Source organism: Takifugu rubripes, chromosome 3, assembly GCF_901000725.2.
Source record: "Takifugu rubripes chromosome 3, fTakRub1.2, whole genome shotgun sequence".
NCBI classification, from domain to species: domain Eukaryota; kingdom Metazoa; phylum Chordata; class Actinopteri; order Tetraodontiformes; family Tetraodontidae; genus Takifugu; species Takifugu rubripes.
In genome coordinates, this window is record NC_042287.1 from 3,973,125 (window position 1) to 3,993,430 (window position 20,306).

Sequence of the window (20,306 nt, forward strand, 5' to 3'; positions counted from 1 at the left end):
GGTATTGATTGTTTGACACTCTGCCACATTGTCTGGGTGTATAATTAAGCTTGAAAGCAGTGGTGTTGGAAGTCAATGGAACAGAACCCGCATTGCAGCTCCCTCTTTATGTGTGTGGGTGTGTTTGTGTGTGTCTGTGTATGCGCCCGGGCCCCCGAAGACCTGAAGCAGACATCTGTGTGAGACCTGTTACCCTGCTGCCTGCCTTATTTTTCAGCACGGGTTCAGACTCATATTTCTATGAATATTCAGACTTCGGCTGACGTTTTTGGGGTTGTTTCTCCACAAGCACAATTAGGCAGCTGGAGGGTTTCAACTGGAGGTCAAACTAGTAATGATTGAAGTCATCATTGGGGTATTTTTGGGGAGTTTGCATCATGCTGGTCTGCGGCTCTTGATCAGAAACAGAGGGAATGAGCTATGACAAGTGCTTGTTATTAAATGGAGAAAAAAAACAAGAAAAAGTGACTATGTGTGCAACATCTGGCGTGCGCCTGCATGTTTCTGCAACATAAACGCAGACGAACAAGAGCGGGGGGGGGGGGGGGGGGGGGGGGGAATAGGGTGGGTGGGGTGTTCTAGAGAAAGTAAAAAGAAAACTGTTGAGTAAAAGAGTGCCCCTTTTTTTTGGGGGGGGGGGGGGGGGGGGGGGGGGGGCTTTATTAGATATATGGCCACTTGCCTTGTTTCTTTTCTTTCTCAGGACTGTTTGTGAACTTGGCATGCCGGCCGAATTTTCCATTTCCTCACAATAAATAAATACTCTCATAAACAAAACACTCATCTTTATGCCATTATAAACAACAGAGGGACACAGCTGTTCACCCCCACCCCCCCAGCCCGAAAGGCAAATGGAGGCAGCAACTCCAAACAGTCCTACTTACACACTGAATCTCACTACAGCCACAATTAACTGAAACAGACACGGAATAGATCTAAATGTATAAAGGATTATACTGCATTAATGATAACTATAGGTATGAAGTAAACTCTTCGGTTTCACTTTTTCAGGCCGATGACTATATGAATTTATAAATGACATTGATGGCCTACATACCTCGACTGTATACACGTTTAATAGGATGAACCTTTTACACTAAGCTGGTCCTAAACAATATGAATCCTGCATATTTTTTGGCAGCAAATGTCAAAATAAATGAACACTGGGGAGCATGACCTCGCTCCCAGCTCTGCACATATGATGTTTGCCAGAGTGGATCAGGTAGTAAATGAGTGTTTAGTCTGCTGCAGCTTCTGCTCTTGCTTTTATTTTCTTTTAAATGTAGTTACTGCAGACAGACTGGATTATTCTTTTTTTTATGGCGCACTTGTGTGTGTGTGAGGCTGCTCTGCTGTTGTAAACACACTTTTATGTGCATGCAAGTTGGGAAGGGGTTGTGTGTTAGCAGGGGAGATGTGGATGGGCAGGAGGCGATGTTTGGAGGTCAACATTTTTACTGTTCCACGTTTCCTTTTTGGGGGGAAAACATGCTATTTTGTGACGTAATAATAGAAAAAGCTGAGGCTAAGAAGCGAAAGGTTTTGGGTTCAATCTCCAGTACGGACAAAACTCAGGAGGTGTTCTGATAGTAGGGGAGCACTGCCCAAGTACCCCTGAGCAAGGTACCAAACCCCCAAATGCTCACGTAGTGCAGTCATTCAGGGTTGTACCCTCCCTTCACTCATATGCAGCTGGGACTGGTGACCCCCCATGACCCCAAAAGGGAAATAGAGGTCAAAAGAAAGAACAAAGAAAATATAATAAGAGAAAATGAAGGAAACAGAATAACAAGAGAGTGAATCAACCAAGTGATTTTCCAGATTATTCTACATGAGTGGCTCATTTATTCCTGCAGGAGTTCTAGAATGGTGCTAAAAATAAGTGAAGGAACAATGGAGGTTGTCTATACATCTATATTGCTCATTTAAATTGAAGGGCAATGATTAAAAGGCGTTAAATTGAAAATAATACAGTGGCATGCTTTCATGCTCATGCCGGCACAAGACAGAATAGCTGTGATTTGAATATCGATGTTGAAATTCAACAACTTAGATTATTAAAACTGTATACCCAAAATGTGGATGGATTTCTTTTCATGCCTGCTAATGAACATAACAGATCAGTAAGATTTATTACCGGGTAAAATACTTAAATTAGACTTGAAACCAACAGTAACTAAAAACCTCAAATGGAGTGAAATGGAATCAGGGAAAACATTTATGGGAAGCGGGTGTTCTTTTAGTGCTTCCTGTACTTCATGGCACCTCTTTTAAAAACCGTCAGGGACAATTTTCCATGACATCGTTTTGTTATAAATTAGGAGGCAAAGTTCATGTGAGGTAGCAGAAAACCTGGAATGAAGAAGCAGCAGCCTTAGAATGGCCAGCACTGTAAAAACTATCAACTCAAATCTGGTAGCACACACAGCTATCTATTTCATTTAAAAGTCCAGGAATCACTTTGTTTCTCATCATAAAAGTATTGATTATATTAGGCCAGGAGCTCATGCAATTGTAGTTTGACTTTTAATTGAAACTAAAACTAAAATAACACTAGAATGTCATATTAAATGGAAAAAGTCCTTAACTACAAAGAGTGGTTTTACTTATGTAGCCCTGACATATAATATTGACAGTTTTACATTTTGTATAATTAAAACCAAAACTGTTGACATTTCAAAGCCATTGTTGGTCTGTGGGAACTATCATGATGCAGCATGAAGAGACGAGGATACTGGCGTGCCAGAAAAAGAGACTTGTTTTAAGTGGATGAAATCTTATCATTGTGAGAACAACGAGTTCTGCCTCTGCTCGACCAGCACACTGACAGACAGCCTCACAAGACCAAACAGCCATTGTGTCAGCTATCAGTAAGTAAGCCTCTGTGTTCATCAAGCCAAATAAGTTGGATCAAACCTCAATGAGTTACAGTAAGGGAAGGATGGAGAGTGGAAATTTTAACAAATGCCTTGATTGTGGTCAGGGCTCCTGGGGCAGTTAAGACACACTCAGCCATTCGACAACAGCGCCCCCCAACCTCCGGGTCGCCCGCCACCACAACTATGCTCACATGGGCGAAAAGAAGTGCGAAAGAAAACAAAAAAAATCACACATCGACACTTATGTTAGCTATTGATCTGGCCATGAGTGACAACAGTAGTCACATGGAGACGTTTGAGGTCATTTGTTTTGAAGGACTCGTTGCCTCCAGTCTCGTCCCATCAATCACGACCACGGTGGTCCAGAGTCATACCAGTTTGAACCATTACGAACAGTGGTCGTTTGTGACGAAACCGGCATTCAAAACACCATCGGCCTCCATCTCAGCCAATAGCAAAATTCAAGCCATAGAGCAGAAATTCCTCTTTAACAGGGCTCAACCAGCACATTCTCACTCATCCAAAATAGTCAAAACACATAATAGGAAAACAGGCTTACAGAGACAGCCACAGACTGCAATGCCTATTTCATATCGTTGTGGTAAAGGCTGAGGGAAGATTTCTTATAAATTTTTTGTGGGCCAGTGGTACTTTAGAATGTCTACATAATGGCATTAACATGATGGAGCTGTGGAGTGGGTGTAAAGGGTCCTCAGTCATGGGACTTTCTTCATAAATGGGCAGCTATATAGGTCAAATTGGGAGGTTTGGGCTAAATTGAATAGTTTGCTGGCCTGTTTGACACAATACTACACACTATTAGACATTAATACACTACTTCATACCTAAATACATTTGGTTTCAGCAGAAGAAAAGGTTTAGTTACAATTTAAAAATGCTAATGTAATTAGAATGTTTTTTCTTCTTAGTAAGCACATGAAGTCTGTCTTCCCTGGAAAATTCTATCCGGCATGGTGTTCACAAAATGTTATTGTCCACTTGTGAATCCCAGGCTCTGCATTTGAAAGAGTCACCCCCAACGAATTCAGTTTAAGGAACACTTTAGCAAGTAGAAGCAGAACCGTAGGAAAACAGGATGGAAAAGAAAAACTCAATTCCTTTTTTGGGGACTCAAAACCTAGCAAAAGCAGCAAAATCTATTTGCTTGATATATTTGCTTGCTGCATAGATTGTTTTCAAACTAAGACACAAAGGCACAATAGGGAGTTATTAACATACTCTATATTGAAATAGCCTAAATAATCACGCATTTCACAAAAAACCTACGAACATTTGCCAAGGATTTACTTCATTTCATTATATTTGCTTTTTTTAAAATGTATTAATTCCTGAGGTGATCATCACTTACAGTTTGTTCCCTTTGAGGGCAGCATGATGCAGCAGGTTGAAGCCTCTGTGGTTCTGCTGGGTGAAGTCAATGTTGGGCACCAAGACCAGGATCTCAATGATGCTGCGGAAATCTTTAGCAATGGCGTCGTGGAGCGGTGTGTCCCCATATGAATCCTGCGTGTGGAAAAAACAAGGAGACTTTGTTATAAATAGGAAAACAAAAGCTTTCATTTTTTCTTTTTTATTTAAGGAGATGAAGACATATCAATGACCCGTGACCTCACATTATCGTACCGTCACAATTTAAACACCGAATGTTAACTAGTACTTTGATGTTAACTAGTGAGCCAGATGTGGTGGCTTGTTTTCATGCTATATAGCACAAACAAAAAATAAATAAATCTGTGGGCTATGATTAATATTTTTAGCTGCGTAGCTGCTCTTTTCAAGCAGAAAATATATGCAGTTAGTGGGCTTCAGGTCTGGCTGCAGGCTTGTCAGACAATCTAAGAAATGGCTTAAAAATAGCTTTAAGGTGCCTTGATGGTGCTACAGGCTGTAGTGAAATTGGGTCACACTTAAATGCAAAGAATGTTTTGGGTTTTTTGTTTTCACAACAGGTTGGAGTGGTGAAATGGATGTGTTGATGATGTGAAGCGCAATGCGCAATGGAATACATGAAAAAAAAAATCTCTTGTAATGATCGGGAATTAAGAAAATAAATTACACCTCACCTGGAGATTGACATCAGCCGAATGTTCGGTCAGCAGTCGGACCAAGTCAGTGAAGCCTTTATTGACGGCAATGTGGAGCGCGGTGCACATGGAGTTGTTAAGAATGTTAACATTTGCCCCCTTGCTCAACAGCAACCGTGCAATCTCTGCCTGGTTGCTAAAGCAAAACATGATACAGAAAGGAAAAAACGATATTAGTCGTCTGCACCATGAACGTATTGTCATATGGCAGGAAAAGAGACTTTCCGTAGCTCAAAGCTCATGTGTGCTTCCTCTCACCCAAAGGCAGTGTAGTGTAATGCTGTATCTCCATCTTCATCCTTCGTTTCGATGGAGCCATTGGCCTGCAGCAGGGCCTTCACCACCTCCATGTGGCCTTGATGTGCTGCAACCTGCAGTGCAGTCTTACCCTGGTTCTTTATGTCCACCTACCAGGGGCAGAAATGTGATCGAAGGTTCATTAAAGGTGGTGATGGTCTGTACGCCAGCGTGTCCCGACGCCCACTGGCTGCCAATAATCTGAGCCCAAACGCATTGTCACACACGTGGAATAATCTGGATTAAATATTTCGTCATCAGTGATTAGACGTAAATTTAGAAACACAGACGAGTGTGTCGGTTTAATTTTTCTATTCTCCCAATGTGGTCTCATCAAGGGGCATATGATCTAAAAAAAAATCTACTGTCAAAAAAATACAATGTCAAAACAAATCATATTAACATATTAATTTATTTTCCAGTGTTCTCAGTGTTTCCCATCCATCATCAAAATGTCACATGGAAACAAGATTTTTTTCCTGTTTATCTGCACTTGAGCTCATTTACAAAGGATTTTTTGTAATACCATTTATAGTTATAGTCATATGTTCTCCTCTTCAGGCCTAGCCTGGTGGAGAGAAGAAAACTGTGCAGAAAATACAACAATAGAAAAAAATCCCTTGCTGTAACTTAATTGCGCAATCCATATTGGTACCAGTAGCATATCTGTTTGGTTGAATTATTTTCCTATGACTCATCAAGCTCATGACAACCCAATGTTTCTCACACAATATTCTAACGGTGCCAACAACTCTAACCAGACTCTCCATAGAAATGCATGTTAATATGCTTAGTAATATTACTCAGTCACTCTTGTTCTTTCAAATGTTGATTTTTCACTAATTAGTTCTGCTCTGTAACTCATCAGTCTTTCTTTAGGCAATCTGGCCCTTTAAATGTTCACTATTAATAGTAGTAGCCTGGTGGCAAACGCTCTTGGAACAGGAAGTGGACTGCAGCAACATGACTGACTGCTGCACTAACCTTGTCGGGATACTTCTGCACCAACTCTCGCACTTTGGTGGCACTGCCGTGTGCTGCCTCGATGACCAGCCGACTGGGATTGTCTTGCTCTGTGGACTGAGACAGCAGCTTCTCCAGCACTGAGATGACAGTACCTGGGGACAAACAGAAGTAGAGAGAGAGAAAATGTGGTGACCGCAGATAGGAGACATAAAAGGCCTGAAGGACGCAATTAGAAAAGTATTAGGAGGTTATTAAAAGGAAGTGAAATACAAATACAATGTCAAATTCAAAACCAAAAGGAATGAGTCAAAATGTCCATTCATGCAGTAAAACCTGTCACACACCACAAGTAACATGCAGAAACACAGGTCAGAATAAACATACAGAAGAAAATTACTGAGAGTGTCTGACATGATGACAAATGTCCGCTGTGCTGCCAAAGCATCTCTCAGTCAACATACAGGGCAGTAACATGAAGAAATGACACCTGGTGCACAAGAAAGACAGAGAAAGCCAGCGACCGTGGCAGCAAATGTCACCGCCTGAAAGCATGAGTGACAGAGACGAAACTGGAATGAGGAAGTAGGAGACATGCAGGCAGGAGACAGAGCTGGAGTCAGTGCTGAAGCCCCCTTGTCCCTGCAAGAGGCCTTACTTCCAGATTCGTTGGGGTTTTCGGTTGTCATCAGGTTTGCATCCACCTCCACGGGCTGGGCTGAGAGGCACGCTGGATTAAACGTCCACGTCTGGGCTCCGAATGCCACACGCAGGTCTCCATCTGCATATACCTTTAATACCTTTCCAACCTGCCCAAGCACCTAAGAAAAATATAGAAAGGTATTCAATAAATTCTGGGTCTCTCCTTCTGTTTACGGTGCTATTCTGCTTGTTCATATTGTGAATTTTGCTGCCTTGTAAAACATGGTTTTAGTTTATTCATAAAAGTGCTCTGAAATATATCTAACAGTTGGGCAATAATAAGCTTCTATCATCTGGATTTATGCTTCCAAAATATTGCTGTTTATAAGTCAGGAAAAGGTTACAAATGTGTTCAAGTCCACAAAAATTCAGGATTACTCCATCAAATCGAATGAAATTTGATGAGATGCAAACCTCAGTTAAATCAGTTTACTCAAACAAAGCCACAAAGAAATAAATCTTGGTAAGGTGCCCCAGTCGCAACTGGGTTGTTGGCCACAGTTAGAAGTTGAAGAGTTAGAAGCGCAAATGATCGTACAGGAGCCATACTGTCCGTCCACTCTCCGTGACCAGCCTGCAGCCGCTTCACGCTTTCCATGTCCTCCAGGACTCGTACAAGTTCCCCGACTCCAAAGGTGTTCACCTAGTAACAGAAAATATGGGTCTGAAGCAGATGAAAATCCCCCCAAAAGATGACAACATTGCTCTGAAATAGGACCTCGCAGAAGCCTACCTTAGTGAGCGCTCCTGGGTGGAAAGTCCAACGTATATTGTTGCTATACTGGACTCTGACATCTCCTCGGTCAGTAATTCTATGCACAGTCCCAATCCTGCAAATATACTGCACAAACAAAATGGCGGCGTCATGTTGGATTCTCCGTCTGTAGGGCTGTGACCTAAAGTTGCCTTTAGCAGCTGTGTTTTATGAGTTGGACACTCTGCTTCCTTTCACTCTGCTGCACTCTTGCATTCATCTGATTCACTTGTGTAAATATTATAAATTTGTATAAATAGCATTTATGCCCCTGTTTGGAGCCAAGTGGCCTTGTACACGAGCAGAGCAACTTGCCAAGTTTATTTTGGATATCTATGGAATTTGAGAAAGTGGGCAGGGCTTTATGGAAAGCTGTCCATTGTTCATTTGTTGATGCGAGTGGACTTGACTCAAATACCTCCGCCATTTTGGGATTCCACCCTCCGTGTCCCTCCTGCATTTGTCGCAGGATGTCTACCTCCAGCAGACATTTCACCTTGTCACCCTGCTGGAAGGAGTGACCGTCAGTGCTCTCCTGGCGCTGCAGCTCCGCGTGCTCTCCTAGAAAAAGGGTTGTTCAAGTTCAAAACGCCTCATGGCATGCAACCAAGACGGTTTCTTTCTGAGTATTTCCTGTGTTCAATAGTCTGATATGTCATATATTTAGGACAAAACAACACATTTAGAGACAAATGCTATTGCAATGACAGTTCATATATATGTTATTAAGACAGCAAACAGAGCCATAATCAAAGTTTAAGTGAAATATCCTACCTAGCTTTGGTAAATGGTCTTTGTAATAGAAGCCTCCTTGGCCATCAGACACGTATTTGAGGTCAACTTTGCCCTTGTGCCCCATTCGATAAACATTGGTGGTGCCATTAGACCAGGTGACACTGGCCACACTGCGACCAGACTCATTGTCCCATCCACGAATGTCCACTACCTTTCCCACTTTACCCTCCCCTCCTACACACACACAAACACACAAAAGAAAATCATAGCAGAAAAATACAGATATGCAAGACCATTAATGTAGCAGTGGAAGAAACTGGATGTCAAATCACCTGAATGGGAAAAAAAGTTGAACAAAAGGACAGTGCATCAGTTAAATGTCAGACACAGGTGTTTCTCTCTTGCTTTAAGCCTTAATAAAAAGAGCCTTAGTGGTTAATCAACAGGACACATCTCTGAATTTGGATTTAAAAACAGAATTAGACACATTTGCAAGACACATTAAAAGAAAGTTAGGAATGAGAGAGAAGGCTCAGGTTTTTTCCTATGTAGCCCTCCTAGTTATTCAAGCCATGGAGCTGCCTCGCTGCAGTACCACTAAACCAGTGACCCAGAAGAATATGTGGTGAGCTGGGGTACTCTGAGCATGCTCACAGCATCCTGTATGCACTTACACCATTTAAGCCCGACGAGTGACTTAACCAAACCCTTGGGCATTGGTTTCAAAGACACTAAAAGGACATTTTGACTCATTCACTCTTGCGGAGAAAAGGCAGCGCTGCTATTCTCAGAGACAACGATGAACACAGACAAGGAATCTCTCAGAAACATCCACATTCAAAGCCTTTAATGTGACAAATGAGTTGGGAAATTGTGTCAGTAACAGTGCAAACGTGTAGTTTGTGACATGGTACGAAAACAACACAGACATTTATTAAGGATGAGTCACGACACAGTTATGTTTCTCCACACCCAAAGCACAGAAAATAATTTAAGTGACGTTTGTGGCCTCACAAGCAGGGATGAAAGAAAAGTAAATCACGTTGCAGAACAGGGACTCGACAGGCAGGCAACATCTGTGAGCAGTCTCAGATGAGTCAGACAGAGACACACGCTGTAATGACTTTTTCTAGGTTAATTAAGCGCAAGGTTAGAACGTTATTATGGTCTGTGGACATGAATCACTCAGAGGGGACATGATGGAAGAGAGATTGCAGAGTTTGCTGTTAGGAACATTCCCTTCCGCCCACTGTACACACAGGATCACTCACCGTCTTGGTTACCCCAGTCCCAGTCAGGTCCTCGAACAACTTTAACGCCCTGGAAAATCCCTTTGAGGATGATCCGTGGGAGATTCTGCCTCGGCGCCAAACTCACTCTGTGACGACAGTAAAAAGAAACAGCTGAGCAAACTGCTGTGCAGCACGTTTGTGGGCACAAACACCTGATGGATTTGAAACTATAGATATGCTTTGATTCCAAAACATGATTTAATGAGGCTCAGAATTTCTGCAGATTCCTACTGTTTTTAATCAAGGTTCTAACTTCCATATTTGGTGTGTCCACCTTTTGCAGCAGTTACAGCAGCAAATTTATCTGGCAGTGTTAATATATTTTCTGATAACTTTACAACACACACATGCCTGGCCTAAAGAAGTTTAGTTGCTGCTGAAGCTAAAAAAAAAAATTATAGTTTTATATTCCATTTGTAAAATTGTTGCATCAATATTGGAGCCAGCTGGCTTTTTATTGCCACGAGCATTGGATCTAATCTTATATTATCAGTTTATTTGTGGTCAAAACTTTTTCAAAAGGGTTCCTGAGAACCTTCAACAGTTTGATGCCTGTTTACGTTTTATGTGATTATGCTTAATCAATACAAAATACAGCCCACATCAATGAAACACACCCAAACAAGCCGATAGGTTCTATTATAAAGATGTCTCAAACACATAGGCAGAAAGAATAATCCTTTATCAGAATGAATGGAAGTAAATGGACTGATCTTGCTTTCTATAATTATTTTAGTAGCATTCAATTAAATGGTCTGCTGTACACGAATAACTGTATCTAAACATCCTTGATTTTAACTCTCATCTTAACTGTATCTAAACATCCTTGATTTTAACTCTCATCTTAACTGTATCTAAACATCCTTGATTTTAACTCTCATCTTAACTGTATCTAAACATCCTTGATTTTAACTCTCATCTTGTCGTCAGTTTCACAAGATGTCAGACAGGCAGAAATGACGGACAGGACGATATAGAGGTTAAGGTAAAATGATCAGAATATAAACATTTATAACACACAGGGGAATCTCATGGACACTAATGGAAAATAGTCCTACATTGTCCTTACCTTATAGTAAAGATTTGATCAGATCTTGGAGCAAAAGAGCTTCCTATTCCCATACTTTCTTGCTGAGCTCAAACCTCAGCTTCCATTTAACCACAATAGCTTTTTGAAAAGACAAAGTTATACACAACCCAGCGAGATAAAAGAAAATAATTCTGATTCCTCAGTGCTAAAACCCCTTTCTTAAAGAAAGCCTCAGCTAACTTCAGCCCTCATTTTTGATTCCTGGTGCAGCCAGCTGGTAGTAACTCTTGATGTGGGACTGAGCCTGGACAGGTCTGATCTATCGCTGGTTGTGGGTACAGATTGTCGATCCTAATCTCTGGAGAGCAAAGCAATCAGTGCAGAGGTCACCACCGGGCATCACGTAGAGCACGCAGTCGCTCTCATGCAAAAATAGCTGTGACACGCTGTTTGGAATTTTATGTGTTGTTGATTTAGGAGCTTTTATTTAGGATTACATGACACCAACAGAGAACAGAGACAATGCTAACATAAAGCAGTGCCTGATATATTGACAGACTTCCTGTTCTTGTACATAACAAGCAACAGTTTTAATCAGTTCAGTTATATCAAAGGCAATTTTTAAAGGACTGATTGAAACATGGCCAATACTTGGTCTGTTTATGATGTGGCTTTACCTAAAGATGAAATCTAAAGTTAAGAGCATGTGAACCTATAGATGTCTCCATTTCATGACAGATAAGCGTGACCTCACTGTTGACGTGTTGTTTCTCAGCGTAGATAACGACTCTTTACAGGGATCTAGATTTCTAATCCTGTTTGTCCAAATGTCACATTGCGGCAGACAGGTTGATGCCAGGAGCCCCACTCCTTCTGACTCCGTCACTAGGTCAACAGTCAAACCGGGATTAGTTTTATCATGCGAAAAACTCTGAGGAAACATCTAGAATTAGCTTTAACATCCACCGAGTCTTACAGTTTTAGACTGAAGCGATTATCTAATACTGTTATCCAACATATCGATACAGTACCTACTCAAAAAAAGGGCTTTTCAAAATCAAGTTGGAGATGGGAATTAAAAACCTCCAATCAACTTAGGGAAGAAAACTAGCAGAATTAATTCTGTCAAAGCAAAACCAAATTTAGTTAGAAATCCCAGGCCGGGGTTTGTCTGCAGGTCATTGTCATGTTATTTAGATTGGCTTTACATGGAACAACAGGGCTGACAACTGAAGAGGTCAGGTGGAGCAGTGCACAAAGGAGGGATTACATGACAGGTGTGTGTTCTTTGTGTGTGGAAGAGCCGATTAACCCCCAGTTCACCAACCATCTCTCTTAACATATGGTACGCGCATATGCTGCTAACCTTCAGCACCGAAGACAGGCACACACGCCTTGTTGTTTTTAACATACTAGTTTTTGCAGTCAGAATTGCCCACATCCTGAAGAACAACGCTGACAAGAAAAACCCAACACAGACATTGGCAGCATATTTTACTGTGCTGTGGTTTACTTTCTATAGAGCAGCTTCTAAATTCTACTTCCCATCGAGGAGGATGAAAATGTTTACATGCTGATCCGCACATCTAACAGTGTAAACATGCTAATCCAGTTAAATCTGATGTAATTATGATTGAGCGATCACACGCAGTACATCCGGCACAGGTTGTGCACAGTAAAGCTTGACTGCATGCACCATAAATAGCACTATCACGCTTATTAAAGATCACATTTAGTCTACAAATCCCCCATAACAATTAACTACAAACCTATGCTAAATCCTACCAGGAAAAACAGTCTCAGCTCAGAATGAAGCCAAACTACATTTCCCTTTCATGAGTATCCCATGACAACCAGATAATAAACCATCAGTCTTTTGAAACGCTGTCAGTCAAATATGGGTCAGTGCAGTCTGGAAATAAAGAGGCACTGTGTGTTTGAAACAAAAGTGCTGAAATACATCCCAACCATTTCCCTCATCTGATGGAAAAAGAACTGATTTCCATGTGATGTTCTCCCTGATGAAGAGCAGTAATGCCTGTATCCCAACAAACATCACAACTCCTTTCTGTAAAGACACCTTTGTTGAAACTATGAATTAATTTCATGCCCTTTCGATAAATATAGTTCGTGTCGAATCACGTTATATAATCTCCAGACTGTGACTCGAGTTGTGTGGTGGGTGGCAGCTTATGCAAGTTCAATAGCATATTTATTCAAACTCTGCATGAAATAAAGATTACTACAGATAACTGATGATTGTCTCTGAGCATGGAGAAAAAAAAGCACATTTAATGACATTTAACCTTAAGAATTGGATTTCCAAAAGTGAATAAAGGTGCAAAACTAAAACTGTCAGGCATTGTAAATGCGCAATATAAACTACGCATACAGTGAGAGCCAATAATGTGATCATGTGCTTCAGGGCTTGCAGATGGGAGGCATTAGTTTGTTTGGAGGGTCATATAAATAACTTAATGAAGAACAATGCTGATGCAAACTACTTAAGACAACGGTACGGAACACTCTGGACCACCCTTCCCTCCTTCTTAAACGCTGTCAGCATCCAAACGGATAAAGATGGTCACAAATCACTTACCGTACATCTGGTTTATTTGTCACTTTCCCTCAGGTCATATTAAAGGATCTTAAATAGACTAACTTGGTAATATTAAAAAAAATGTTTATTTTCCTGCTTACCTTTATGCTTGGTTACATAAATGATCTAATAATTCAAGAAATTTAGAGTGCATACAGTATAACATTTACTGTTTGTTTGCTAAAGAAAATCGTGTGAAATCTGAATTTTCTTCTCTATCGACCGCAAAATACTAAAATCATGAATTTGCGGCGTCATCCGCGACCCGGCTTGTAAACTTTGAACCTCTTGAAGGCAAATTTGTACTGAAGTCATGAGTGACAAGTCGTGGTTGTTACCCCTGTTTGCACAGTTTATCAGGATAGTAGGAACAGAGATGGAACGTGTCGGACCTGGGCCAGGCCAAAATAAAGAAGAAATCTAGGTCGTACAATCACCTCGTTAAAATGAGAACAGGCCATCCAGCTGACATTCAGACGGTGCCTGAAGCATTTTGGAGCTTGACTGTGAACTGATGCAGAAGAGTGAATTCTGAACGGAGAAGTCACTCCAGTAAAACTGGAGTCAAGGGACGCTTGGAATCAAGGGACGCTTGGACTAAATATTTCTCCAGAGCGAGAACAAGTGAGTGCGGCTTGAGCTGCCTCAACACGCACAAATAACCATGACAACAATAACAATGTGACACAAATCCTTGTATAATATCAAATATTACTCGCCATGTGCTTGAGGCCCCCAATCCGGGCTTTGCCTAAGTCTCTGCTTCGAAAAGGAAGTTTTTCTATTTTCAACTTGGCTCATAAGACAATAAATGAAGCGATAAGAAAAGAGTACTGTCTTTGGCGTCACTGTATATTAGCTATTGCATTTTATAGATCAAAGAATCGCGGCAAATAATGCTGTAATACAGTATTCCCTCCAAACATAAATTGTATAGTCTGAAAAAATGATGAAACAAAGAAACCCGACAAAAATAAAGGAACCTAAATATAGAGGACAGTATCTACTGGTGTAAACTGCATTTCCATTTGAAACACAGATGTAAAAAACAAAATAACCTCTTCCCCTATTCATAGCTGTTGTGTAAATACAGCCAGACAAAAAAAATCTCAATCACGAACAAGGCCCCAGGCTGAGGAAGTAAAATAGCTGCTGCTGCGGATGACGGCTGGACAGATCTAATATATTTGCATTTTAGTCACAATGCAGTTTAATTTAATTACATTAGTGCTAATCACATCTCATGTAATCAGCCAATGCAAAGTCTTTAATCAGATCTTTTTACGGAAGTTTTACGTATGATGCACTAGTCAATGCAAATTTTCAAAAACTCACAATAAATGAGCAGGTAAATGAAATAGACCCACATTAGACTGTATAATAATTTACCAGATGAGCAAACAGAGCCCTAAATAATTACAGGAAATAGTCCTAATAAGATCTTACCCTCCGTTAGGATAAAAGGATTGACACAATGTCACTCAAATAGAGACATAACACATCAAGTAGTTATTATAATTCAAAGATCTTTAGTCAGTAAGGCAGGGGAGGAGCAGTACTCACGGCTGGGAGTGCGCGGTCTCGTAGCGCTCGAAAGCGTGGCTCAGGTCATGTTTGTTGTTCATGTAACACTGGGTGCAGAGGTCATAGTCGAAGCACACTTTGCATTTCCAACGCATTCCCATGATGCCATGCTTTTTACAGCTGTCACAGATGATATTGGAATGACGCACGCCTAGAATGATGGATCAGATGGTGAAAGGAAACCAAGTGCTGCTCCCATAAACACTTCACTACACTCCCTAATCAGTGTTATTTACCCAAAACAATAACGTGAAAAGAGGCAGAAGAACTGAGACACAAACGATGAGGGCAAAATCTAGACATGCTGGGCTTTTTATCACCCCCTCTATTCCTTATTCACTCCATTAAATTACGTTTCTGAAGCAGAAAAATGTCTCCATCCAACACAAATGTGTGTGGGACCAAAATAGATGGCTGATGCTGAGATTCCTAATGGTATCGTTCACCCTCAGAACAAGCTCTGTGAAGAGCGTGAGCCAGAAATATGACGAAAGTGGAGGGTAAAAAATGGGAAGCTTTACAATAAAATATGTGACCCCAGAGGCTGATAACATAAGCCAATAAAACATTTTGCTGAGTCTCCTCCTTTAAAAGAAGCTTAGGGCCTGGTGGCAGTATCGTAGCAGTTAGCTAGATTTCTTTAGGAAAATAGACAGAAAATAGTTCAATAAACACAATAAGCACTCTCTTGAAGTGCAATATTCCACAGCTTCTTAGAAAATCATATTTTTGTTTTTAAATATGACTCAAGTCATGCGTCCTTACCAATCTGAGCATTATCATAAAGCAGCAGGTCATAGGAGCCCTGGTAGCCGGTACGGTAGTTGGTTCTTGTGCCGCTGTCCCACTGTACCACCACAGTCTTATCTGGTGTCGTTGTGCTGCCTTGCCTCCCGATCTCCACCACAGTGCCCACGTGGCCTTCGCCGTCATCCTGGTTACCCCATTTCCAGTCCAGGCCGCGGACCACGCGCATGCCCACCTCCATGCTGCCTGTGACGGGGCCCGGCCTGGAGGCTGAACGCAACAGCCGGGACCTGGCAGCACTTTCACCGCTACTGCTGCCGCTGCGCCTGCGGGGCTTCTGCGGGACGCCGCTGGCTCGAGACGTGGATATGGAGGTCAGCGACGGCACCAGGGACGTTTCCGGGAACAGATCAGGGGTGACTGGAGGTTAGAAAAGATACAGTTCAATAAAAACCTGGAGCAGTCTGTGGAAAAATGACCTAGTCGACACAAAAAAGAAACAACAGTTAACCTGTGGAAGCTGTATTCAATCCCCTGCTTTTCAAACAGGAAAATCACAAAACACCTGCAAGTCTGTCCGTCATCGTCTGCCCAGGGACCCGTAAAAGAAACAGACCATATGTCTCATTAATATGTGGAGCGTGCTGTGTGTGTTTACAGGTGGATCACTCACTGCAGGCCTTGCTGCTTATCATGGCAGGCATTTAGAAGAACAGCTGGCCACAGCCTGCTACGCTAAGCAAGCCCTGATCTGATGCACACAAACACACTTACATCATCAGTATGACACTTTTTTGGCTTTCTTCGCATCCCTAGACTTCAATGAACCTTTTTACTCTTTAGATGAGTATAAAGCACACCACACGCTTTAAGTGCCACATAGGTGGCCTCATACGGTTGTATCGTGACAAACCTCAGACAATTAAGCAAGTACGACAATAGAGCTGCAGAAAGTACCCTAAGATCAACAATCATCTTGGTCAAAAGAGCTGATACATCTGACTACATTCTTAAACAGATGGAGGAATTAATCCACCATTTCCGTGATGACAGTCACCATTAAGCTGGACTGGAAAGCCTATGAAGAGACTTCTGCTTCTATGTACTGATTTCACTATGTAAATTCACATTTTTGTCAATCAAGCCTTCATCTTGTCATTATTCTACTTAATCCCTTAGTATAAGATAATGCTCGATCAATCTTTTTTTTTTTCAAATATAAGCCAAAAAGATGTCTATAATGCGGATGAGATTATATTTGCAAGCTTATCAAGATTAAAATGTCACTGCAGCATCAGGTTAACAATGAAAACATACGGGGTGTAAGGGATCAAATGAAGGAAAGCAGGCTTTCATTCCAGTCCAAAATAAACGTCCAGTTTCTCCACAGATCTTAACCCAACCCAACCCAACACTCCACCATGCACGTTGGAGCTCAAAGGAACCATCCGATATGGGTCTCTACATTTTAAAGGACATGGTAACAACATTTAACCAGAAAGAGTCCACGCTGTCATCTCGAGGTGCAGGTACTGTATTCAGTTCAGTAACAGGAGTTCTGAAGAACATTCCAGGATACGAGCCTGATTTGCAGACCCTGAAAATAAATCAGCTCCACTTTAAAGTGTTCTATCAGCGATACATATACGCACCACCACGCCCTCTCTCTCCCTCGTGTTGTTATTTTCAGAGGACTTTGAGCTGTGCACGCTCACATTTTATCCTATTAAAAGGAGAAGGACTAGTTCTGACAGGTAGACCCAACAATGGAGGACAGAGGGACGACTCCACCTATTTGCACCTATTTTACTATAAGTTATTCTAAAGTCTTCAAAACATTTGGAGTGCAACATCATGAACAATCTAATATGATCCAAAATGCAAGTTGTTTTGGGTCGTTGACAGATGGCATAGAGAGGGATTATTCCATACCGAGAGAGCATTACTGTACCACTTGCTGGACTTTAGGTCCGCCAATTATGGTATAGAAAATCATAGCTCACAGGCATATATGGAAAGAAGAGATCTGCACAAAACCTCTTTCAACAAGACAGCTGGTAAAATTTTGCAAGAAATATAGGAGGAAACAAAAATGTGAAGGATAAAAATGCACATGTGAACTAAACAACATGAACTTTAACATTACTTTCCATATTTGTGCTTCAATGTTTGCATCAGCCTTTCCAAAACTTTGCTTTTTTGTGTCATTTTATCTAAAAGCAACTGGCAGGCCAAATTCCATATGTACTGTAGTTTAATGGTTCACCAAAATAGGCTAAAAGATTGACCTAAAAACCACAAAAATCTAGGAAGGCACCTGCAATCGTGTCATTTAAAACTGCTCTTCAATACAGTTCCTTTGTAAATTCAAATCTGAATTTGAAGACTAAAGTGATGTAAAAAAAACATTGATATGATTTCAAATTACCGTACATTACTTGGATTCATAAAGATAAACCCAGCACACAAAATGCTCTATTTAACCTGAAAATGCACATAATCAGCAAGTTATAAAACAAGTCTGCTGAAATCATATAATACGTTGACAAATCGCAGTTTATAGACAGACAGAGCCAAAGCAGGCAGGATTACAGCTCTGTGCCTGGAATAACAGATGGGCTGGCTTCTGTCACACAAGACTGCTGAGGGCCAACCTGGGAGGACAACATCAAACTGTTTCAACAAAAGCAGTCAACACAGCACATGCTCCTAATCTGATCAGGAAAAAATATCGAAGTGGTTAAAAAAATAATGGAAATGTTGACTTAAAAACACGGATGTAACTGATATCCTTCGATCATTTAGAGCATAATTAGAAGTGAGATATCGAAACAAAAAGGCAAACGTATTTGTCTAATTGAACATCAATTATTTGGAAAAACTATTAAAATTAGGAACCAGTTATATTGCAGGTACTGTGTGCTAAAAATACAGCTAGAGAGTGGGTGTATGAGATAACGGGTCACTGAAATCTCCAGGCCTATTTATATCTGAACCACCTACCGTTCATCGACTATCTCTTTATCACATTTGCCCTTTAATGTGACCACAGGATACAAAGTGTTTAGAGTGTATCATTGTCCTGAACGACTCCGAGGGGAACAGTCGCAATGTGGTTTGGAACGGAACTTCCAGGAAAGCGAGAAGGAGCGGAAGGGTGGATGTGTGGGAAGAAAGAGGAGTGAACCGTCATCAAGGAATGCTGTTGTTACTTTTCTCCTGCTTTGACGGGATCATGCTTGAGAATAGACTGGAAACGTGCAACAGTGTGAAGCATGAAAGGCTCCCGTCATGTGGCCTGACAGGATTAGATCCTCGCGATAACGTCTGATAAGAAGAAGCGGTTTGTCTCTCCTGCCGCTAACTACCTAGCATGGTGCAGCTTACACTTAATTTTACCTTCACCGGCCTTAAAAATGAGTCAAACTCTGCTGGAACTAGTTAAGGTGAGAACCATCTCAAGACCAGATGATGTCCAGGAAAATCCATAGGGAGAGGCTATTCTTCCCAGCGGAAGACGGATCAATAATAGACTCAAGGCCGACCTTTATTTTCTCAAATGGAAGATTCAAACCAGCTTTATACGTCATCTTCGCTCCATACATTTTAGCATCTTCAAACATTTCTGTTCAAACCTTATTCAACTTATTGAAAATAGAACCGCCAACACTGTTGAAAATATTTCAAATGATTATTTTTTTGTCAGCAGACATTCACCGGGAACACCAAGGCCTGCGACGACGTCAAGAGAGGCTGAGATGACAAAATCATGTACTCACTGCTTATCATCTTCAGCCTGCTTGTGAAAATACAGCCAGCTGCCTGACTCCGGTGTGCCATGACGCCACAAGTTTAGCACGGCTACTGCCCCGGTTCGACCAGCAGGAAGGTGTGAACTCCAGAGCTCGATGATTGTGTCTGTCTGCTCCCAGGAGAGGACCCTATGCTGCATCCTCTTTATATTTGGTTTGCTGTGAACTTTGAGCTTTGTTTTGGAACATGTGCTTCCCCTTGCCTTCTTTGACGCTTTTTTTTTTTTTTCTGTGACAGACATTGCTCAAAGGTTAAGTAAGTGTTGGGGAGGGGGGGGGGCTAAAAAAAAAATCGTACAAAATAGAACGGCTATTTTAAGGTGATTAAATATAATCGCTTTGCCATTTTTAATCAAATCCCCTTGATCGTCTCGTGTTTGCCATGGTGGTCACTTAAAAATGTCAATGCCGAGTCACGTGTTCCTACATGTGGCTTCAAATGTCAACGCCAATTTGTAGCGACTTTGCCAAAACCAAGTGAATCATTCGCTCCTCTCTTTAGTCCAAGGTAGGACCTTTTCACACAGTGCTTAAGAGACTGAAATCAATACATTCCTCTCTGCGATGCAATCACCCCCCCCCCCTCCCCTCGGGTCCAGCACTATATGATAATCCCTGCAGATCTTTACAACACCTGGAGGGATATGTGATACAAAAGATGCTTCATTTTGGAACAGCACCTCGAGGCTACCTGTAGACCCAACTTAAACGGCGCCATATCTGAGATAACAATGACACAGCAGTTTAAGCAGCCACATATTTGCCAGCCTGTTCAGAAAATGTCTTCCAGATTTTTGATTATTTTTA

The 20,306-nt window shown here is 41.4% G+C and overlaps 1 protein-coding gene across 5 annotated transcripts in view; it reads right to left on the reverse strand.

Annotated features, from left to right (window-relative positions):
* Positions 1-20,306, reverse strand: part of mib2 (MIB E3 ubiquitin protein ligase 2) — a 34,058-nt gene that overhangs the window by 9,590 nt on the left and 4,162 nt on the right. For 3 of the 5 annotated variants that reach the window (XM_029833614.1, XM_003962941.3, XM_029833615.1), the window contains exons 2-13: positions 15,706-16,107; positions 14,920-15,091; positions 9,707-9,813; positions 8,475-8,669; positions 8,119-8,261; positions 7,680-7,787; positions 7,485-7,589; positions 6,903-7,065; positions 6,266-6,399; positions 5,243-5,391; positions 4,964-5,120; positions 4,249-4,403 (exon numbers count right to left, since the gene is read on the reverse strand). In XM_029833614.1, coding sequence (XP_029689474.1) covers positions 4,249-4,403; positions 4,964-5,120; positions 5,243-5,391; positions 6,266-6,399; positions 6,903-7,065; positions 7,485-7,589; positions 7,680-7,787; positions 8,119-8,261; positions 8,475-8,669; positions 9,707-9,813; positions 14,920-15,091; positions 15,706-15,928 — 1,811 coding nt within the window. In that variant the 5' untranslated portion in view covers positions 15,929-16,107. Of the gene's footprint in view, positions 1-4,248; positions 4,404-4,963; positions 5,121-5,242; positions 5,392-6,265; positions 6,400-6,902; positions 7,066-7,484; positions 7,590-7,679; positions 7,788-8,118; positions 8,262-8,474; positions 8,670-9,706; positions 9,814-10,796; positions 11,371-14,919; positions 15,092-15,705; positions 16,108-19,466; positions 20,241-20,306 lie in introns of those variants that run through there. The other 2 variants (XM_029833613.1, XM_029833616.1) reach the window with 2 other exon arrangements.